At 52.6% G+C, this 19,158-nt stretch overlaps 3 protein-coding genes across 5 annotated transcripts; 2 read left to right on the top strand and 1 right to left on the bottom strand.

Annotated features, from left to right (window-relative positions):
- Positions 1-1,180: 1,180 nt before the first annotated feature.
- Plk3 (polo like kinase 3) lies at positions 1,181-6,655 on the top strand. Its single transcript, XM_021159536.1, has 15 exons — positions 1,181-1,637; positions 1,787-1,894; positions 1,984-2,100; positions 2,257-2,386; positions 2,477-2,564; positions 3,299-3,394; positions 3,488-3,686; positions 3,798-3,924; positions 4,143-4,234; positions 4,479-4,572; positions 4,708-4,791; positions 4,904-5,066; positions 5,220-5,349; positions 5,907-6,020; positions 6,129-6,655. Exons 1-15 carry the CDS (start codon positions 1,428-1,430, stop codon positions 6,318-6,320), a joined length of 1,944 nt encoding a protein of 647 aa, XP_021015195.1. The 5' UTR covers positions 1,181-1,427; the 3' UTR covers positions 6,321-6,655.
- On the bottom strand, positions 6,580-8,514 carry Tctex1d4 (Tctex1 domain containing 4). 2 transcript variants are annotated; one of them, XM_021160974.1, is made up of 4 exons: positions 8,469-8,514; positions 8,239-8,345; positions 7,968-8,036; positions 6,580-7,330 (listed from the first exon to the last, which is right to left on the bottom strand). In XM_021160974.1, the coding sequence occupies exon 4, from the start codon at positions 7,317-7,319 to the stop codon at positions 6,669-6,671; it is 651 nt and encodes a 216-aa protein (XP_021016633.1). In that variant the 5' UTR covers positions 7,320-7,330; positions 7,968-8,036; positions 8,239-8,345; positions 8,469-8,514; the 3' UTR covers positions 6,580-6,668. The 2 variants fall into 2 exon arrangements, with proteins under 2 accessions (XP_021016633.1, XP_029332726.1); XM_029476866.1 differs by lacking the exon at positions 8,239-8,345 and having other exon boundaries at positions 6,595-7,327; positions 8,469-8,500.
- A 1,142-nt stretch (positions 8,515-9,656) lies between these two features.
- Positions 9,657-15,232, top strand: Btbd19 (BTB domain containing 19). Of its 2 annotated transcripts, XM_021161554.2 has the most exons (8): positions 9,657-10,004; positions 11,156-11,357; positions 11,515-11,568; positions 12,852-12,911; positions 13,661-13,729; positions 13,812-13,943; positions 14,044-14,169; positions 14,279-15,232. In XM_021161554.2, exons 1-8 carry the CDS (start codon positions 9,919-9,921, stop codon positions 14,411-14,413), a joined length of 864 nt encoding a protein of 287 aa, XP_021017213.1. In that variant the 5' UTR covers positions 9,657-9,918; the 3' UTR covers positions 14,414-15,232. The 2 variants fall into 2 exon arrangements, with proteins under 2 accessions (XP_021017213.1, XP_029332337.1); XM_029476477.1 differs by having other exon boundaries at positions 13,812-14,367.
- The last annotated feature ends 3,926 nt before the right edge of the window (positions 15,233-19,158 follow it).

Below are 19,158 nucleotides of genomic sequence, written 5' to 3'. Positions count from 1 at the left end.
CCAGCCTGGCTTACAGAATGATTCCAGCATAGCCAAGTCTACACAGAGAAACCTATTTCGAGGGAAGAAAAAAAAAAAAAAAAAAAAGATTTCACATCGAAGCCAGGCAGTGGTGGAGGGGCAGGGACCGGCAGGAATTCAAGGCCAGTCTGGTTTACAGGTCGAATTCCTGGCTTCCTGGAAACCCTGTCACAAAACAAAACAAAAACAAAAACAACCCTCCACAACACCCCTCCCCCCTCAAAAAAAAAAAAAAAAAACACAGAAAAAGATTCCACATAGATCATAGATTCCTGCCGCCTACTTGAGTTTATCTGTAATGGACTTCAATGCTAACTGCCCAGGTGCAGGTCTCTAGCACCTAAGAGTATCCAGTTCTCATTCCTCACTGTCTGGCCTTTTGCCTGCTGACTCGGTGCAATAGGTATTTTGAGAATATGATGGGGAACTCAGGGTCTGGGGCAGAGGTACAGGTCTGGAGTCCCATCATGTCAAAGGTGAAGGCAGAAGGACCTCGAGTTCAAAGCCAGCCTGGATCACATGACAGCTACTCTGCCTCAGCTCTCCTTTCCCTCAGAAGAAGAAGAAGATAGAATTGGGTAGCAGAAGATGTAGCCTGGAACATGGTAAAAACAGTGAATACTGGGAGGCAGGGGCAGGTGGATCTTTGATTTCAAAGCCAGCCTGGTCTACGGCGTGGGTTCTGGGACAGCCAGGGCTACACAGAGACACCCTGTCTTGGAAAAACAAAAAGCAAACATAAAACCTTGAATATCAGGCTCTGTTCCACAAACCCATTGCACAGTCCCAGACTAGGTAAATCGGGCTCTGCAGCGTGCTATTCCACAGTCCCCGAAGAGGGCAGCATGCTCTGCACCAGAGCAAGAGATGCTTGCAGGAAACCACCTGTGTTGGTGACGCGCACTGAGCAGTTTGCAACACCCCTGTCTTTCCCACCAGTTTGAATGCTAACCCTTGCTGTTGCTCGAAAGAGGCCTCCGGATAACTGGTCTCCACTCCGACTTCAGCACACATTCGAAGGATGAAGGGGAAAAAAAGAGCCACTTGGACTGGGTAGCCTAGAGAAACGGAGCAGGGTTACACCTGCCAGGCGACTAGCTCAACCGGGGCTCCTTTAAGGCCAGAGCAGGAGGAGTGGCCTTTAAGTACGCCCAGGCAAGGGAAGATCTTTCAGGTGACGTAAGGCGGAGCAATGGGCGTGGCCTCTCCAAGCCTGGCAGCCAGGAAAGGGGCGGAGCTCGAGATGACGAAACACCGGGGAGGGGGCAGGGGTTCATTGATAAAAACGTCGGGCTCCCCCTTGCCCTGGCGCGATCGCAGCGTAGAGAAACCAGGCAGCGCCACGCGCGGCCGGGGCCGGGCGGAACCGAGAACCAGCTCGGCAGGCGCTGCGCCGCGCCGTTCACATGGAGCCCGCCGCCGGCTTCTTGTCTCCGCGCCCCTTCCCGCGCGCGGCTGCCCCGTCCGCGCCCCACGCCGGCCCGGGGCCGCCTGCCAGTGCCTCCCCGCGGTCGGAACCTGAGGTGCTGGCCGGGCCACGGGCGCCGGATCCTGGTCGCCTCATCACGGACCCTCTCAGCGGCCGTACCTACACCAAGGGTCGCTTGTTGGGCAAGGTGGGTCGGGGCTCCGGGGTAGCGTTGACAGAGGTGGAAGGGAGCTCTGCGGACCCGACCCGGCCACTCCGGAGGTGGAAAGAAGCTCTGCGGGCCCGATCCGGCCACTCCGGAGCGCCCAGATCGATGATGCAGCTTCTTCTTTCTAGGGGGGCTTCGCACGCTGCTATGAAGCCACTGACACGGAGTCTGGTATAGCCTACGCGGTCAAAGTCATCCCGCAGAGTCGCGTCGCCAAGCCGCATCAGCGCGAGAAGGTGGGTCCAGGCTCTGCGGTCCAAGGGATGGGGAGGGGATGGTGGCGTGGGAACCCTGGAAAGATGAGGATTTCACTCCCCTGTCGCAGATCCTAAATGAGATAGAGTTGCACCGAGACCTACAGCACCGCCATATCGTTCGCTTTTCACATCATTTCGAGGATGCTGACAACATATACATTTTCCTGGAGCTCTGTAGCCGAAAGGTCCGGAATGGGGGCGGGGTGGATTCATTGGGAACAGAGGTAGGGGAGGAAGCGGGTTCTTAAGATCCAAAGCTGTGTTCTTGTCATCTTTAGCAAACACAGATGGAGGGAGGGTTTGGGAAGGCAAGTGGGGTCTGAAACAGTGACTTTCTGCAGTCCCTGGCCCACATCTGGAAGGCCCGACACACCCTGTTGGAACCAGAGGTTCGCTACTACCTGCGCCAGATCCTTTCTGGCCTCAAGTACTTGCACCAGAGGGGTATCTTACACAGAGATCTCAAGCTGGGTGAGATTCCTGCGTCTGGTCTAAAGGGTGGAGACCTGCCGAGGGAGGAAAGGCGTTAAGAATCTGACACATCTTTCTGCTACTGTCTAGGAAATTTTTTCATCACGGATAACATGGAACTGAAGGTGGGGGATTTTGGGCTGGCAGCTCGATTAGAGCCCCCAGAGCAGAGGAAAAAGTGAGTTAAGGGAATGGTGGCCACAGCCTGTTTGTGACACAGATGATGTACAAGGTGACCAGATGTTTACTTGGGATAACCAGGGAAGGGGTAATGATGGGTTGTCTGTATGTGTGACATTAGAGGTGGCAACCTAGGTCACTGTGTTAGATAAGAAGGACAGCAATCTTATGAATGTATGGCACAGATGGGTGTCTAGGATTTTTGGAAATGTATGGGAAAAACATAGGCCAGGCAGTCAGCTTGTGTGTGTGAGATGACTGAATGGGAATGACAGATCATGATGGTACCGTGATACCCTCTGTGTGTATGTGACCCTGCTGTGGTCACTAGGACAGGGTGTGTGTAACATAGCATGTGAGGCAGGTGAGGCTTTATGAAGGGTATGACAGCTGGTGTTGGCACAGACAGTGGGAGGTGACAGCCTAGTGAGTATTTACAGATGGGAGTGGGGGAAGGGCTCAGTCATGGACCCTCTGTATTGACCTTGGGAGTGGGGGCTTTGATGGGTCAGGGCCTCCTGTCCTGCAGAGCAGCTGAGCAGCTGGGCCAGAGGGGTGGGTGAGGGTTCAGCTGCCATTCTCAGCATCCATTGTCCCAAGACAAGCAGGAGCTCTCTGGCCTTTGGTGACAGGCAGCTGCTTTGTCTGAACTCACAGCAGGGGCAGGAATGGGGGCGGGTACCAGCGCCGGGCTGGGTTTGAGCCTTGCTCTTTCTGCCTTGCCTTTTTCAGGACCATCTGTGGCACTCCCAACTACGTGGCTCCAGAAGTGCTGCTGAGACAGGGCCATGGCCCCGAGGCAGATGTGTGGTCGCTTGGTTGTGTCATGTGAGTGTCAGAGTCATTGGTGGACAGGTGGTAGGTGCATGGATGGGGGGGGTCCCCACTACTTTATTCCTGATCTCCCATTCTTGGGCATAGGTACACGCTCCTGTGTGGGAGCCCCCCATTTGAGACTGCTGACCTGAAGGAGACATACCGCTGCATCAAGCAGGTTCATTACACACTACCTGCTAGCCTCTCCCTGCCTGCCCGGCAGCTCCTGGCTGCCATCCTACGAGCTTCACCCAGAGACCGCCCTTCCATTGAACAGATCCTACGCCATGACTTCTTTATGAAGGTCTGTGGTTCTCCAGACACTGGAGTTCAGTGTTCATGTTCCTAGAGGACACACAGGAGCAGAGCCCTTGGGGGGTCTCACTGCCGTTGTTTTCCTGACTCTCTTCCTCAGGGCTACACCCCTGATCGGCTCCCAGTCAGTAGCTGTGTGACAGTCCCAGATCTGACACCCCCCAACCCTGCAAGGAGTCTGTTTGCCAAAGTTACCAAGAGCCTGTTTGGCAGGAAAAAGAGCAAGAGTGAGTCAGGTGCCAGTGGGCTGAGGGCATAGAGCAATAGAGTGGCTTTAGTGGCTTGTTACATTCAGGGGGAGGTGGGGGGGGTGCTTCCAGGGTGGTCGGTGTCTCCAGACTCAAGGGAGAGCATGTGCTATCTAGACACTTGGGAAGATCTGCCCGTGTGTGAACACTTTCAGGCAGGAAGGACCCAGGGGGCTATTTTCTCCTTCACCCTCCAGATAAGAACCATTCAGAGGACCAAGATAATGTCTCCTGCTTGGTGAGCGGCCTCATGCGCACATCCATCGGTCATCCAGATGTCAGGCCGGAGGTAAGATGCTCACGTGAGCCATTATTCCCCTGACTCACCCTGACCCTAGCAGCTGAGGGAAGCCCAGCATAAAAGGCTGATGAAGCATCTAACCTCGTGGTGGCCTAATTGGCTGTGTCTCATTAGCCAGCTGAGGCTGACCTGGGGTGCCCTGAGAGCCGCCAGAAACAGGGCTGGGCCATTGGACTTTCAAGGATTTGGATTTTGGGGCCTAATTTTATTCCCTCTCTACCCAACTGTCCAGGCTCCTGTAGTTTCAGGCCAGGCCCCTGCCAGCTTGGTAGAGACGGCTGCCGAGGACAGCTCGCCCCGTGGGACACTGGCCAGCAGTGGAGATGGTGAGGAGCCGCAAGATGAGAGGTGCTAGGGGCTGCTGAGGTAGAGACCAGGGGCTGAAGGAAGTAGTTGGCTGAGGGACATGACCTGGGCCCAGGGTGGCTCTTGCCTAAATGTCAGTGCCCTATTCCCTTCAGGGTTTGAAGAAGGTTTGACTGTGGCCACAGTGGTAGAGTCTGCCCTCTGTGCACTGAGAAACTGTGTGGCCTTCATGCCCCCAGGTAAGACTGGGCTCTGGTGCAGATGAATCGTTTGGCAAGTCCAGAGGTGGAGGTGGGGAGTGGGAGGGTGAGGGTGGGGGGAGTCTTCATTTCCCTCCTCTCCCCTTAACAGCGGAACAGAACCCAGCCCCGCTGGCACAGCCAGAGCCTCTGGTGTGGGTCAGTAAGTGGGTTGACTACTCCAACAAGTTTGGCTTTGGCTATCAGCTGTCCAGCCGCCGTGTAGCCGTGCTCTTCAATGATGGCACACACATGGCCCTGTCAGCCAATAGGAAGTAAGTGCTGTTTTGGCGTGCTTTGTAATTAGGCGTGCTGGGTAGCACAGTACCAGCAGGGTTGCGCAGTGGTGTGTGTTTCTGTGCTTAGGGGTCTGGGGAAGAACGGTGGTGCCAGGTTCCTCCTCCTCCTCTCTACGTTCCCACTTTCAGGACGGTGCACTACAACCCCACCAGCACGAAGCACTTCTCCTTCTCCGTGGGTTCTGTGCCCCGGGCTCTGCAGCCTCAGCTGGGCATCTTGCGGTATTTCACGTCCTACATGGAACAGCACCTCATGAAGGTGTGTAGGCTGCGGTGGGGGCACTTTAGGGGGCAGGGGTGGTTCAAAGGTAGTGGCTGAGGGCTGGGGAGATGGCCCAGCGGCTAAGAGCACGGACTTCACTTCCGGAAGTCCTGAGTTCAAATCCCAGCAACCACATGGTGCACAACCATCTGTAATGGGACCCAACGCTTTCTTTTTGATGTGTCTGAAGACGGCTACAGTGCACTCACATAAATAAAATAAATTGTGTTAAAAAAAAAAGTGGGGCTGGAGAGATGGCTCAGCGGTTAAGAGCACTGGCTGCTCCCCCAGATCCTGAGTTCAATTCCCAGCAACCACATGGTAGCTCACAACCATCTGTAATTCTGTAATGGGATCTGATGCCCTCTTCTGGTGTGTCTGAAGACAGTGACAGTGCATTCACATATACATAAAATAAATTAATTAATTTAAAAAGCTAGTGGCTTTTAGGGGGGAAAAAAAAACTAGTGGCTGAACCTGTAAGGGAAGGGGGCATCCATAGGGAGAGACCCAGCTCATGCCACTCCAGGGGCCTGACTTGCCTCTTCTCCCAGGGTGGAGATCTGCCCAGTGTGGAAGAGGCAGAGGTGCCTGCCCCACCCTTGCTGCTGCAGTGGGTCAAGACTGATCAGGCCCTCCTCATGTTGTTCAGTGATGGCACTGTCCAGGTAAGAGCCTACCCTGTGTTTTGGTGGAAGGTCTGGTATCCCAGGGTTCTGGGAAGGAATTGTGGATCTGGTGTCCAAGTCCTGATCGCTGTTATCCTCTGTGTACAGGTGAACTTCTACGGGGACCACACGAAACTGATCCTCAGTGGCTGGGAGCCTCTCCTTGTGACCTTCGTGGCCCGAAATCGCAGTGCTTGTACTTACCTCGCATCCCACCTCCGGCAGCTGGGCTGCTCCCCAGACTTGCGGCAGCGACTGCGCTACGCTCTGCGCCTGCTCAGGGACCGAAGCCCTGCTTAGGTTCCAACTTGGAGAGAGCGCGGGCTGTGATCCAGATCCTGGGCCTGAGCCTGAAAGGCTTCGGGCCTCGCCTTTGTGGCCCTTCCTGTCCCTTTGGTGCCTCACTGGGGGCTCCTGGCTGAATCCCCCCAGGGAATCAGGGACCAGCTTTACTACAGTCAGGGATGGCCTGCCCTCCCTGAATCTTACCCTTCTCTCTGAGATAAGCCTGAGCCTTAGCTCCCAGCTAGGGGGCATTATTTATGGACCACTTTTATTTATTAACAGACATTTATTTATTGGGATGTGAGCCCCAGGGGGGCCTCCTCCTGGGATAATAAACCGTTTTTTCAGAACTTGAAGGCCTTATCATTCCCAGTAGACCGCGTGGACGGTAGCCACAGCAAACAGAGAAGGGTTGGTGAAGGTGGCAGAGGCCAGTCCGTCATGCACCGCATCCCAGAGTGCTCGGCTGACTACACGCACACCCTGTCCCTCGCGTGGCCCCAGCACCACGTTGCACACGAGTTTGTAGCGGGGTAGGTTGAGCTCCCTCATGCGGGTGTGTATCTGTTCACATAGCGCCTGCACCAGTTTCCCTGCCTCAGAACCGCAGTAGCACACATCCTTCAGCTGTGCGGCCAGTGCTGCCTCCAGGGCCCTCTGGGCACCTGCAGCTTCCCAGTGTTCCCCAGGCGCCGGTTCTAAGCGGTATGAGGGTGCCATCCTACGGGGAAGCATTAGGGGCAGCCCAGAAAAGCTAACTCGTGAACCTAGAGGGGGCATTGGGCCCAGGGATGGTCGTCGACCCACTAAGGGTCCCGCCAGTGAGTTGCGGCGCGAAAAGGATGGGTGTAGGCCGGGCAGGGAGCCACGACGGGAGGCTGGGCCTGGGCCTATAGGTCGGGTCTCATCAATGCTGGGTAGGTGACCTCCAGGTTTCCCTGGTGGTAATTTCAGAGCCAGGTCTTTGGTAGGCTCCTCTTCCTGGCGTCTGGATGGCAGGGTCCTGCAAGCCATGGACCTGCCTGCTGGAAGATCCATATTTAGGAGTGGCCCTCATAGGCTGAGATCATCCTACATCCAGCCTCTTGCTCTGTGAGATAGACACTTTTCTTTTTGAGTGTGTGCTCACACAACCTCTTGTGTGTTTGAGACAAGGTCTCATATGGCCTCCAACTCTCTCTTCCTCTCTCTCTTTTTTTTTTTCCAGAATCAGGGTTTCTCTGTGTAGCCCTGGCTGTCCTGAAAAATCACTCTGTAGACCAGGCTGGCCTTGAACTCAGAAATCCACCTGCCTTAGCCTCCCAAGTGCTGGGATTAAAGGCGAGCACCACCGCTGCCCAGCTTTTCTTTCTTTTTTTTTCTTTCTTAAAACAGTATTTCCCTTTGTAGCCCTGGCTGTCCTGGAACTGGCTTTGTAGACCAGGCTAGCCTCAAACTCATCAAGATCCATCTGTTTTCTGCTTCCTGAGTGCTGCGATCAAGGCTGTTGTCGTCATTCTCCCCTACCCCCATCAACTCTTATGTACCTGAGGCTGGCCTTGAACTCCATCCCCCTGCCTCCAACTCCGGAGTGATGGGATTATAGGCATGACTACATTCACTGTCTTCCTAGGAGACTGTAGGCATATATACCTGTCTAGCCACTCCATAGCCCTTTCTTACCTGTATGTTTGGAACAAGTAGGTCAAATTGGGGCTTCGTGCCTACTAGTTGCTTAGAGCCGGTTAAGAGCTGTGAGAGATACAAGCAAGGGAAGGGGCTACTTAGTCTATGGTCATGGAAGCTCTACCCAGTGTTCCTTTCCCTTGGTCACAGGAGGCTCAGTGGGCGAGCACTAGATCCACTTCCCCTTTCCCCTCCCACTTGACTTCATCAGCAGAATGGGGACATGAAGCTGGTTTCTGGGTTTCTTCAATAGCCAGAAGGGACAGACCCAACTCCATCACTCCCACAGCTCTCTGTAGCCTCAGAGGTATAGAACTTAATCATCTTCCCTGCTCTGTGTATGGTGGGACTTTTCTCCCTCTCCACCAGCTGCATCTGGAGGCGAGAGACATATGGAGAAGCAACTTCCATCCTCCTGCTTGGGTCTCTAAATCTTTCGGAATCACCTATGAGACGGATGCCCTCTTCCCCTGAAACTCCCGCAGGCATCTGACTCACCTGCAGCCTTTGGCCTCCAAGCTCTGCTGGCCCCACAGTCTTCACTGAGCTGGCCTGACAGGCCTGTGGGCGGGGAAGGCTTGTGTTGTGCAGTTACCATGGGGCTGTGGCAAGCACACCTCTCCCTCCCAGAACTCCTTCCTCTGGCCAAACTCTGGAATAACCTAAGTGTTCCTGCTATGGGCACCCGCAGAGAGGAGGGGCGCCCTGAGTTACCAGGGAGAGAGGGTCCACAGGGGCTTGGAGTTCTAGGGCATCACAGGCTAAGGGAGCCGGTGCCGAGAGGTGCACCGTTCAGAAAGGTCCTAGTTTCGGAGCCACTATTTCATATGAATCTCTCCCTGCCTCTTCACCCTTAGCCTCCTCTAATTCACAGGTCCACGAGAGGAAAACCCACCAGGGGGCCACTGGATCTGGCCTGGCCATATGTGAACAAGTCACGGGGGGGGGGGGGGGGGGGGCTGGGATATGCTAAAACCTTGAGACTGCGGGGGCAGCTTCTTAGGAATTTAGTATCTGGGCTCACAGGAAAGAGTACGTCATGGTTTAGCATTCTCCCCAGCAGCCTCAACAAGGACAAACATTTCCGCTTCAAGGCAGAACTAGGGTGGGGCTTGGATGACTTCCTTAGTTCAGAACTATGTGCTGAGGGGAGGCCTATTGGCTCAGCGGGAAAGACCCAGGCCTGGCATGGCCATGACTCAGTGATTCTAAGTCCGGTTTCTTAACCTTTGCTGACCTACTCACGTGTCTGGGACCTGTAGGTAGCACCTCTTTCCTTAGGGGGATTGCTTTTCGGGGCTGCCAGAGGCTGCGTTACTCCTGTTAGAACTGATACCTCACCTCCCCTACTCTGGGAGGTGTGGGGCTGCCCCCTCCCAGGCAAACTAAGTCTGAGCTTTGAAAACCACACTTAGGGGTGAGAATTTTCCCTGATGGGGTGATGTCTCAGGTGTTTCTAAAATGCAGCCCTGGGAAGGGATTAGAAAAGCAGAGGCCTTGGATTCTGAACTCAGTGTAGGTGGGGAGCCAGCCAGCACTAGGACCCTCAGACTCATCTTAGGGCCCTTCTACTGCTGATTTTTTTTTTCCCCCTGGGCGTATAGGGAGATGGGCGGGGCCTCCTCAGGCTCAGCTCCAGTTTCTATGGAAACCCACAGGCTTCCCACCCAGCTGCTGCCTGGGCAGATTCCCAACCTGGGCCTCATCCACCACCAGCCTCTCCCGGGATCATAGGCCTTTCTAGCCCCAGCTTCTTCTCTGGGCCCTGTCTGCATCTGTATCCCTTTCCTGAACCTCAGGCCTTCTTTAGGGACCTGGGCCTTCTTGCTCCTATATTTTAGCTCCTCGGCAAACAGGCCTCCAGCTCCTGCCCTCCCTCTCAGGTCTTTCTTGGCCTGGCTAGGCCTTCTAGGCTGTTCCACCCTTTAACCTACTGCCCACTGCACTTATGGAGAACCCAGGACTGGTGGTACGTGGGCAGGCTGCACCCTTTTCCACAGCACTTCGAAGCCTCGTCAACAACCCCCAGTACAGGTGAGGCAGTGGCCCCCTGGTGGGTTTTCCCTAGCTGGCCTGTGAATTTGAGGAGGCTAAGGGCAAGGAAGACCGGGAAAGAACACTTGGCCTCCCTGGTGACCTCAGTCTGTGAGGAAGTCGGCTATAGAGGAAATTTACTTGTCTGTGGCCACACTACCCTGAGAGTCAGAGGCGGGGGTAGTAGCAGAAAGAAGGGAGGGCAGCTGTGTGATCTCAGGCAATGCCTGAGTTCTCTGGCTTCTCCTCCACCCCCTCGGCCCTGAAAGATGGGTTATGATTTGGGCTTTCGACTGAGCACTGGAACTCCTTATCTTGAAGAGACAGAGGTACAGATGGCTCTAGCGATTCATAAGAGGAACGAAGCCCAAAGGATGGAGCCGGAGACCCAGACAGGAAGTAGTTCAAGGTTTCCGACCGCCCACTGCTTGCCCAAGAGGCTAGTGCTGTCTGAAACCAGGAATAGAGTTCAATGGGGGCAGGGCTGGTCATGGGAGACAAGAACACTGTTTCTCATCCCCAGACTCGCAGAGGCTGCCCTGCTCCCCAGGGTTAGGACTGCCATAATTCTCGGTTTTTTGAGGGTAGGGTGCCACAGTCTGGCCTGAAGAGTGGAGCCTTAGGCAGGAGGCTTTGGAAGCTGAAGCGCTCTCTGCTGCCTCCTACCCCAGAGGCCCAGAGGCTGGGGCCGGAAGTGATTATGAAGATGGAAAATGTGGTCTCACCTCTTGATGGTGATCACAGCCATGTCTGTCTGCAGTCAGTGTGCTCCGTACCCCACATCCTCACACCCTCCCACAGGAAGAAGGGTAAAAATGCTGAGTTGGCATTTGGTGAAGGCGTCCCAAGAGGAGTGTCCTCTCCCCCAAGATTCAGACTGGGGAGACATCAACCTGGCTTGCATGAGCTCTGGTATCCCCCCGTGGACCAAGCATAGTCCACTCCCCTGAGACCTGCCATCATGGCTGAGAAGTCTTAGAGTCAAAGATATAAAGTCACCAAGTGGAACTGAGACTATAGAGCACAGGCTTATGTCTTCCAGACGTAGGCTTTGACCTCACACAAAAAGAAGCCCTAGTGTGACAGAAGTAAAGCCAACAGTGTTATCTAGGTCTGAGATCCCCTCCCCTGGCCCTCCCTCTCTTCCACAGTGATATTTGCTTTGTGGTTGGTCAAGAACGGCAAGAGGTATTTGCCCACCGGTGTTTGTTGGCCTGTAGATGTAACTTCTTCCAGAGACTTTTGGGCCCTGGGGTACCTAGTCCTGTGGTGCTAAGCACTGTGCCTGCCGAAGCCTTCTTAGCTGTGCTGGAGTTCCTGTACACCAACAGTGTCAAGCTGCACCAACACTCTGTGAGCCTACCAAGCAGAGGTCTGGGTGGGAGAGAAGCTGAGGATGCCAGAGGCAGGAGGATGCCTATTATGCTGTGGGTTGAGGGGTGGGGGAAACTCCCTTCTGCTCCCTCAGCCACTCCCCTCTCCCTCCTCACCCCACCCCCACCCCCCACAGGTGCTGGAGGTGCTGACAACAGCTGTGGAATATGGGCTAGAGGAACTTCGAGAGGTGGGTGTCTCAGGCAAGCCATCTTGTCTCCCTTGCCTTTCAGTTCATAGTCTCCTTCACATAGTCTGACCTTCTCACACAGAGTATGATAGCTCTCTGTGTACACAAGATCTGTACATGCTCAGTGTGTGCTGAGTGAGCACAGGAAGTATTTATGGCTGGTTCTTCAGTGCAACAGTGAATTGGCTTTGGCCCATGATTGAATGGAAGGAGAGACATGAAAATGCTTAACGTGTATGGAGGCTTTGTGCTTCCGGCTAAGGGAGGATGGCAAGGTTAAGGCCAGCCTGAACTACCTAAGGAGTTCCAGGCTAGCCTGAGCTACAGAATAAGAGTCTCAAAACCCTAGACTTAAAAGTAGGGGTCTAAGTGTGATGGGCAAACAGCTGATGTGTGGAGAGAGATTCTTGGAGAAGGAAACCTTTGTGTCAGAGCTGGAAGAACAAATAGGGTTTTGTTCAGGAGTGGGAAGATGACATTACAGTCACAGGACACTCAAGGAACTCCTTAGCTGTGTGGTGGACTGGGAACTTGGGTGTGGGGTGAGCTGGGGAGGGTACCAGGAAGCTGGTTCACACAGGTGCTTCAAGAATCGGGGCTTGCAGCTGGGGGTGTGGGTCAGCGGCAGAGCACTTGCCTAGCATACTATAGGCTCTGGGTTTAATTCCTAGCACCAGCCAGGTGTGGTGGTGGTATGTACCTATATATCCAGCACCCAGTAGGCAGAATAGAGAGGAGGATAATTCTAAGCTCAGGGCTAACCTTGTCTACAGAGTGAGTTCTAAGCCAGCCAGGGCTACACAGCAAGACCCTGTCTCAACTCTTCCTCCCCTGGACTTTTGATGCAAGGCTAGTGGAGATTCATTGAAAGTTTTTGGCAAGGGAAAGGGACTGAGAGGAGAGGGAAAGGAAAGGGCCAGTCAGATCAGTGCAGAAATCCAGAGGATGTGGCCGAGACAGAAATGGCAGTCCACAAGAGATAGGTGGCTCTGAGAAGGGACAGCTGGCACTGCCCAGTGCCTTTTTGGAGGAAGAGACTGGAGTTTTTGGATGAGTTTTACCAGAGACAAGTGTACCAGAAGGTGCTTTGCTGGCCTCCAGGCCCTCTGGGCTTGCTAAATTACAGGTCTGAACAATTGCATCTGTTTTCCAAATCTGGGAGCTCAAGGTGGCGCTGGGGCTGCTGGGAGTCTGAATGAGTCATTGCTCCAAGCTCCATTGCTTCTGGGAGAGGACTTGAAGTCTTGACACCGGCACACAGGTCGCTTCATTTCTGTCCCTAGCTCTGCCTGGAGTTTGTGGTGAAGGTGTTGGATGTGGAGCTGGTCTGTGAGGCTCTGCAGGTGAGTACTGATAAGCAGCCCTGTGGATGAATCTGATGTTTAGAATGTGGTCCTCCAAATGGCCTATAGAATGGCCTCCCCCGTTAGAAGCCTGGACTGGTATGTCTGTTAAAGAACAATATGTGCTCAAGGATGCTTATGAAAGAAATTCTGTCTGTGCTCAGGTCTGTAGGGTATAGAGTATATCAGTAAGGTCATATGTAGGACGAATAGGCTGGGAAAGGCAGGTGTGGTGACACACACCTTTAACTCCAGTACTTGGAAAGCAGAAGCCAGAGTTTGAGACCTGCCAGGGCTACATAGTGATCTATTAAGAGTGGGAGAAGAGGCTGAAAGATGGTGGTGCACGCCTTTAATCCCAGCACTCTGGAGGCAGAGGCAGACGGATCTCTGAGTTCAAGGCCAGCTTGGACTACAGAGTGAGTTCTATGACAACCAAGGCTACACAGAGAAACTCTGTCTTGAAAAACAACAACAAAACAATTCTAAACATGGATAGGAGAAAGGTGGGGGTGTGGAGTTTAGAAGCCAAGCTTGGGCTCAAAGATGGAGTTTGAAAGACCTGAACATGGTCTATTCTACCCCACACCCGTGTGTTGTGCCCGGGGCACTGCGCTTTGCCTACTTCCAGGAGACACTGCAGGCGCTAACAGCCTTCTGTTTAGATTGTGCTTAGTGGCAGTACCTTGTGTGCAGATCTGGGTTATCCAGCTTCTTCAGTCTCTAGTCTAATCATACTCTGCTCTCAGGTTGCTGTAACCTTTGGCCTGGGGTCACTACAGGAGCGGTGCATAGCCTTCATAGAGGCTCACAGTCAGGTACAACTCCCCATCCTTATACTTGTAACTTGTAGCCCCCATGCCATTTTTTCTCTGCCCTGACCGACACACCGGCCCATAGGAGGCGCTCCGCACCCGTGGCTTTCTGGAGCTGTCCGCCACCGCGCTGCTGCCCGTGCTACGCAGTGACAAGCTCTGCGTGGATGAGACTGAGCTGGTCCAGGCAGCCCGAAACTGGGCACGCGTGGGCGCCGTGAGTGGGACCTGGGGGAGGGCGAGGACACCGAAGCGGCGCAGGCCACGGGAACTCTGTAAGCGGGCGGCAGGTACATGCTCAAGGCTCGCTTCCACAGGCGGTATTAGAGCAACCCGTGGCCGAGGTGGCAGCTCCAGTGGTCCGAGAGCTGAGACTGGCTTTGCTTGCCCCGGCGGAGCTAAGCGCCCTGGAAGAGCAGAACCGACGGGAACCGCTCATCCCGGTGCGGACGCCAGTAACCAAACTCAGATCCACTCTGCCACGTGGGGACGAGGAGCAAGGGCGGGAGGCTTGGGACTTCGGTCTGCGTGGTGACCCGCTTTCCCCTACAGGTTGAACAAATTGTGGAGGCATGGAAGTGTCACGCCCTACGGAGAGGAGATGCAGCCCGGAGCGCGCCGTGCCGCCGGCGGAGGGGCACCCGGCCCCGGGATCATCATCGCTTTCTGGACCTTCGTTTCAAATGACCCATTTCCGGACCTTTCCAGGAAGTTGACTACATCCCAAACTACAGCTCCCGAGGTGCTCTGCGTTGGAGGTGGGCTTCCGCTCCCAGCAAGCTCAGCCGCCGGATACAGGAAGGACCGCTCTGCGTCTAGAGTGAAACCTAAGCCTCTGTGGAAGAGTAGGGCTTGCGCAATGGGCCCAAAATTGTGGCTTGGATGATGTCCTGAGACCGGAAACGAGGGTGGCCTTTGTTGCATGAGCTCATGCGGCATTCTGCAAGTCGGTCATTCCTCTACGCCCCTCTACTCAGATGACGCGATCTCTATGTAGCTCATCCTCTTTAACAAATCAGCTTCAGGCTCAGCGCAAATTCGAGCTTCTCACCTTCTTTCCCAGCCCCGGAAATAGTGTTTCTCTTTTGTGTGGATCTGGAACCCGGACCTCATTCTTGCCTACCTCATGCCTTTTCTCCCTTCTAAGGTCTCTTCTGCCATTACCCTAGTCAGTGCCCCTCACTCCTTTCTCAGTCAGGGGACAGTATCCATCCCTATGATGGTCCCATCGCTTTGATTGTCAAGCTTTTCCTCCTGAGCCCTTTAACGTCCATACTGCTTTCCAGGACAGCCTACAAAATTTCCTTGAGATTTAGCAATCCTAAACTCTGCGTTTGGGAGTTCCAGAATTATTGGGGGGTGGGATGGGGTGTGGACAATCACTGTAACCCCAGCTGGCCTAGAGCTATTTAGGACAGGCTAGCGTTGAGCTCACAGCACTCCGACTGCCTCTGCCTCCCTGGTACAGAGATTAAAGGCATGTACTATCGCTCTTCGAGAAAAACAAAAAGAAGAGTGAGAAAGATGGTGCATGTCTTTAAACCCAGCAATTGGGAGGCAGAGAAAGGTGATCTCTGTACATTTGAGGACAGCCTGGTCTACTACAGAGTGAGTTCCCGGAAATCCAGGGCCACAACTTTTCTGGACTTACTGGAATGAAAAAGTTCTGCCTGAGCACTAGCACCTTCAGTGGCTGGAACCACTGTTTTATATATATCATAAGGTGTAGGGTTTTGCCACCTTACCCAACAAATTTTGTTTTGTTGTGTTTTTGTTTAAAAAAAAAAAAAAGCCACCACTGCCCAGCTCCCAGGAAATAGTTTTAAAGGAGTTGTAAAGCAAAGATCTAAAAATGAAGAGTAGTGGGCAGTTTAAGAGGAAATCTAATTCTGGCTTTATATAAAAATATATTGCTTACGAATTAAAGATGAATATTTGTATTGTGTCAAGATGGAAAACGTGACTGCCCAGTGGGACCACTCCTGGCACCCTTCTTTGGATAGTGAACACCGAAAGTAATTTGCTCCTTGCTTGCCTGTTCCATGCTCTTGCTTCCTTTACATCCACTTTAGAAGCCATGTACTAATCTGTACTAATACTGCGCTTCCATTAGCTTTGCTGTATTGTGATGAAAAGGCTTTTGAAATTATTATTATTTATTTATATATTTTTTGGTTTTTTTTTTTTTTTTTTGGTTTTTCGAGACAGGGTTTCTCTGTATAGCCCTGGCTGTCCTGGAACTCACTTTGTAGACCAGGCTGACCTTGAACTCAGAAATCTGCCTGCCTCTCCCTCCCGAGTGCTGGGATTCAAGGCGTGCACCACCACGCCCAGCCTCTAAATTATTTTTGGGAGCTTGGAGAGTCTTCAGATTGCTTGAAAGCACTCATCCTTTTCCTTGAGGATAGAAAGCTTTTGTTCATGCAGGCTGTCTTCTGAACATGTGTTCCACGAGGCAAGCATAGCATGGTGTTCCACGAGGCAAGCATAGCGTGGCGGCATAGGTCTGTAAATGTCAGCACTCAGGAAGTGGACAGAGGAGGATCAGCAGTTTGAGGCTAGCCTCGGTTAGTTACATGGTGAGACCTGTTTCAAAAAAAATAAACTGAGCATGATGTTACACAGCTTTAATGTCACCATTCAAGTTTCTGGTTTGGTAAATCGACTTTGGGAATGTCAGTAAACAGAACTGACCGAGTGGAACCCTGGACTCCAGCCACTGTTCTCCCCAGTTCTCTTGACAGCTGCTTGACTGGGTCCTAGCTCTGTCTTCCCTCCTAGAGTCTGGGTTTGGTAAATTGTTGCTTCTAATGCTACGGTGACTGTTTTGTTTTCAGAGAGGGGCAGAGCACCCCATTTAGACTGAGCAGCACAGGACAGCACTCAGGCAGTAGCAGGACCACGCAGGAGCTGTATTACTACCCCTTGGGCAGGTCTCATCTCTGCTACCTTTTTTATTTTCTTGGATTTTGAGACGGGGTCTCTCTGTTTAGCCCTGGTTGTTGAAATCACTACATCCACCAGGCTGGACTTGAACTCACAGGCTGGTCTCAAACTCATAGCAATTCTCCTGTTTCAGCCTTCCGAGGATACCAGTGACATGACCAGTGTGAGCTGCTACACTCAGTAGCATCCAATTCTTCTTGAAGGATGGCTTGGGGTTAGGGCAAAGGAAGGCGAGGAAGACTCTATGTAGAGCCAGGCCATGGTGGTGGGTTCACACCTTTAATCTGAGCACTCAGGAGGTAAAGGCAGGCAGATCTCTGAGTTCAAGACCAGCTTCGTCTACAGAGTTCCAGAACACCCAAAGCTACACAGAGAAGCCCTGTTTCAGAAACAAACAAACAGCCGGGCGTGGTGGCGCACGCCTCTGATCCCACAACTCAGGAGGCAGAGGCAGGCAGATTTCTGAGTTTGAGGCCAGCCTGGTCTACAAAGTGAGTTCCAGGACAGCCAGGGCTACACAGAAAAACCCTGTCTCAAAAAAAAAAAAAAAAAAAAAAAAAAACAGAAACAAACAAACAAAACAGGTCCTAGGCAGAAGAAATGACACATTCAAAGTTATGGTGATATAGATATTAGTGAGGCATTCTTGTCTAGAAGTGTGGTGTGTTTTAGAAGGCTGTGTTTGGCAGTGGAGGCTAGCCCTAGTGGAGCTTGGAAAGGGATTGAGTTTAAGCTAAGGACTAGGGAGCCGTGAAAGGCGCTAAGCCAGAAGGTAAAGTAGGGTTAGGTGCTACACAGGATGAGCTGACTTTACAAGTAAGGAACGTCTCACCCCAGGCTAGATGAGATCAGTGGCCAAGGCTGACTGTGCCTGGGGGGTTCAGCTCTGACCCGACCTGCTCAGTGACACCTTCATTCTTCAGGACCGCACTGATCGTGCAATCAGGGTAAAAACTTTCAACACAGCTGTGAACAATGTTCCTGAAAGGAACCGCGCCTTCTGCGAGGCTAAGTGATCAGGACCTCATGATGTGGGGAGGTTGGAATGCTCCGAATCTAGAGCCATTTTATCTTGGGACATCTTTGGCCCCCACAAGAGCCATTTATTGTCCTCTGAAGGTGACATCACATCTTTGTGACTATTAGGCAAATCTTTTGAAATGTACAAGTTCCTAGTTTCTAACCAACACAAGGGCCCAGGACACTGACAGCATCTGTGGTTGAAATGCTGCTCTTTGGTCTGTGGTAACCCTGGCCACCTAAAGTTTCCATCAATGTGTCATAAAGATTCGTTTATTTATTTAAAAGATTTACTATATGTAAGTACACTATAGCTGTCTTCAGACAACCCAGAAGAGAGCATCAGATCTCATTATGGATGGTTGTGAGCCACCGTGTGGTTGCTGGGATTTGAACTCAGGACCTTTGGAAGAACAGACAGTGCTCTTAACCTCTGAGTCATCTCTCCAGCCCCTATTTATTTATTTTTTGTATTGTTTTTCAAGCCTGGTTTCTCTGTGTAGCTCAGGCTATCCTGGAACTCTGTAGCTCAGAATAGCCTGGAACTCACAGAGATGTGCCTGCCTCTGCCTCTCAAGTGCTGGGATTAAAGGCGTGCGCCACCACGGCCTGGCATAATCTCGATTATTTTAAGGCATTTTAGTATTGGTTTAGCTGCAGTGTGCTTTGTGTGTGTAATGTTTGGTTGGACTATGGTTTTCCAGCCTCTGTGTGGGAGGTGTGAGGCGGGAGTGCGCCTGGGTGGGATCATTCCTGGTAAGCGGTGGCTGGAACCCAGGATGTCTAATGTCCGTTGGGGATGCTCTGACTGTAGCCCAGGGGCGTGGCCAGCTTCTTCCATGGCTCTGCACAATGGGGCTGGCCAACTCTCCACCACCAGCACCTTACCTCGGTGATGACGCTGGCTTGTGCACTGATATCCTACATGGTTAACTGGCCAGCGAAAACTTTCTGCCCCTGACACTGATGTAGGTTCTTCCTGGAAGTTATTCTGGACGCTTTCCCCTCACTCCACAGCCTCCTAAAACAGCTCCTTAGGCTCTGCCTTCGGTGGGCCATTTCCCTGACCTTCTATTTCATCATATCTACCTGTACCTGTTTCTCAAATTTGCCCCTCCCCTATGTGCTGAAGGAGCAGGGAGCTGGAAGGTGAAGAGGCTGGCAGGACTGTAATACCATATGGACACTAATGTTTGCAACATTTTCTGTTTGTCATTTTTTTTAATATTTATTTATTTATTTATTATATGTAAGTACACTGTAGCTGTCTTCAGACACTCCAGAAAGGGAGTCAGATCTTGTTACGGATGGTTGTGAGCCACCATGTGGGTGCTGGGATTTGAACTCTGGACCTTCGGAAGAGCAGTCGGGTGCTCTTACCCACTGAGCCATCTCACTAGCCCCTCTGTTTGTCATTTGTCATTTATGTATGTATGTATTGGTTTTTCTTTTTTTTTTTTTTTTTT

Source organism: Mus caroli, chromosome 4, assembly GCF_900094665.2.
Source record: "Mus caroli chromosome 4, CAROLI_EIJ_v1.1, whole genome shotgun sequence".
NCBI lineage: Eukaryota > Metazoa > Chordata > Mammalia > Rodentia > Muridae > Mus > Mus caroli.
This window is presented reverse-complemented; position numbering and strand designations above follow the sequence as displayed.

What these genes read in the sequence shown, in the direction of transcription:
- Plk3 (XM_021159536.1), top strand. Translation starts at nt 1,428, where the DNA reads ATGGAGCCCGCCGCCGGCTTCTTGTCTCCGCGCCCCTTCCCGCGCGCG. An exon ending in CCCCCAGAGCAGAGGAAAAA is followed by an intron (nt 2,565 to 3,298) that starts GTGAGTTAAGGG and finishes TGCCTTTTTCAG; the next exon opens with GACCATCTGTGGCACTCCCA. An exon ending in GCCATGACTTCTTTATGAAG is followed by an intron (nt 3,687 to 3,797) that starts GTCTGTGGTTCT and finishes TCTCTTCCTCAG; the next exon opens with GGCTACACCCCTGATCGGCT.
- Tctex1d4 (XM_021160974.1), bottom strand. Translation starts at nt 7,319, where the DNA reads ATGGCTTGCAGGACCCTGCCATCCAGACGCCAGGAAGAGGAGCCTACC.
- Btbd19 (XM_029476477.1), top strand. Translation starts at nt 9,919, where the DNA reads ATGGAGAACCCAGGACTGGTGGTACGTGGGCAGGCTGCACCCTTTTCC. An exon ending in GGCTAGAGGAACTTCGAGAG is followed by an intron (nt 11,569 to 12,851) that starts GTGGGTGTCTCA and finishes TTCTGTCCCTAG; the next exon opens with CTCTGCCTGGAGTTTGTGGT. An exon ending in TCATAGAGGCTCACAGTCAG is followed by an intron (nt 13,730 to 13,811) that starts GTACAACTCCCC and finishes ACCGGCCCATAG; the next exon opens with GAGGCGCTCCGCACCCGTGG.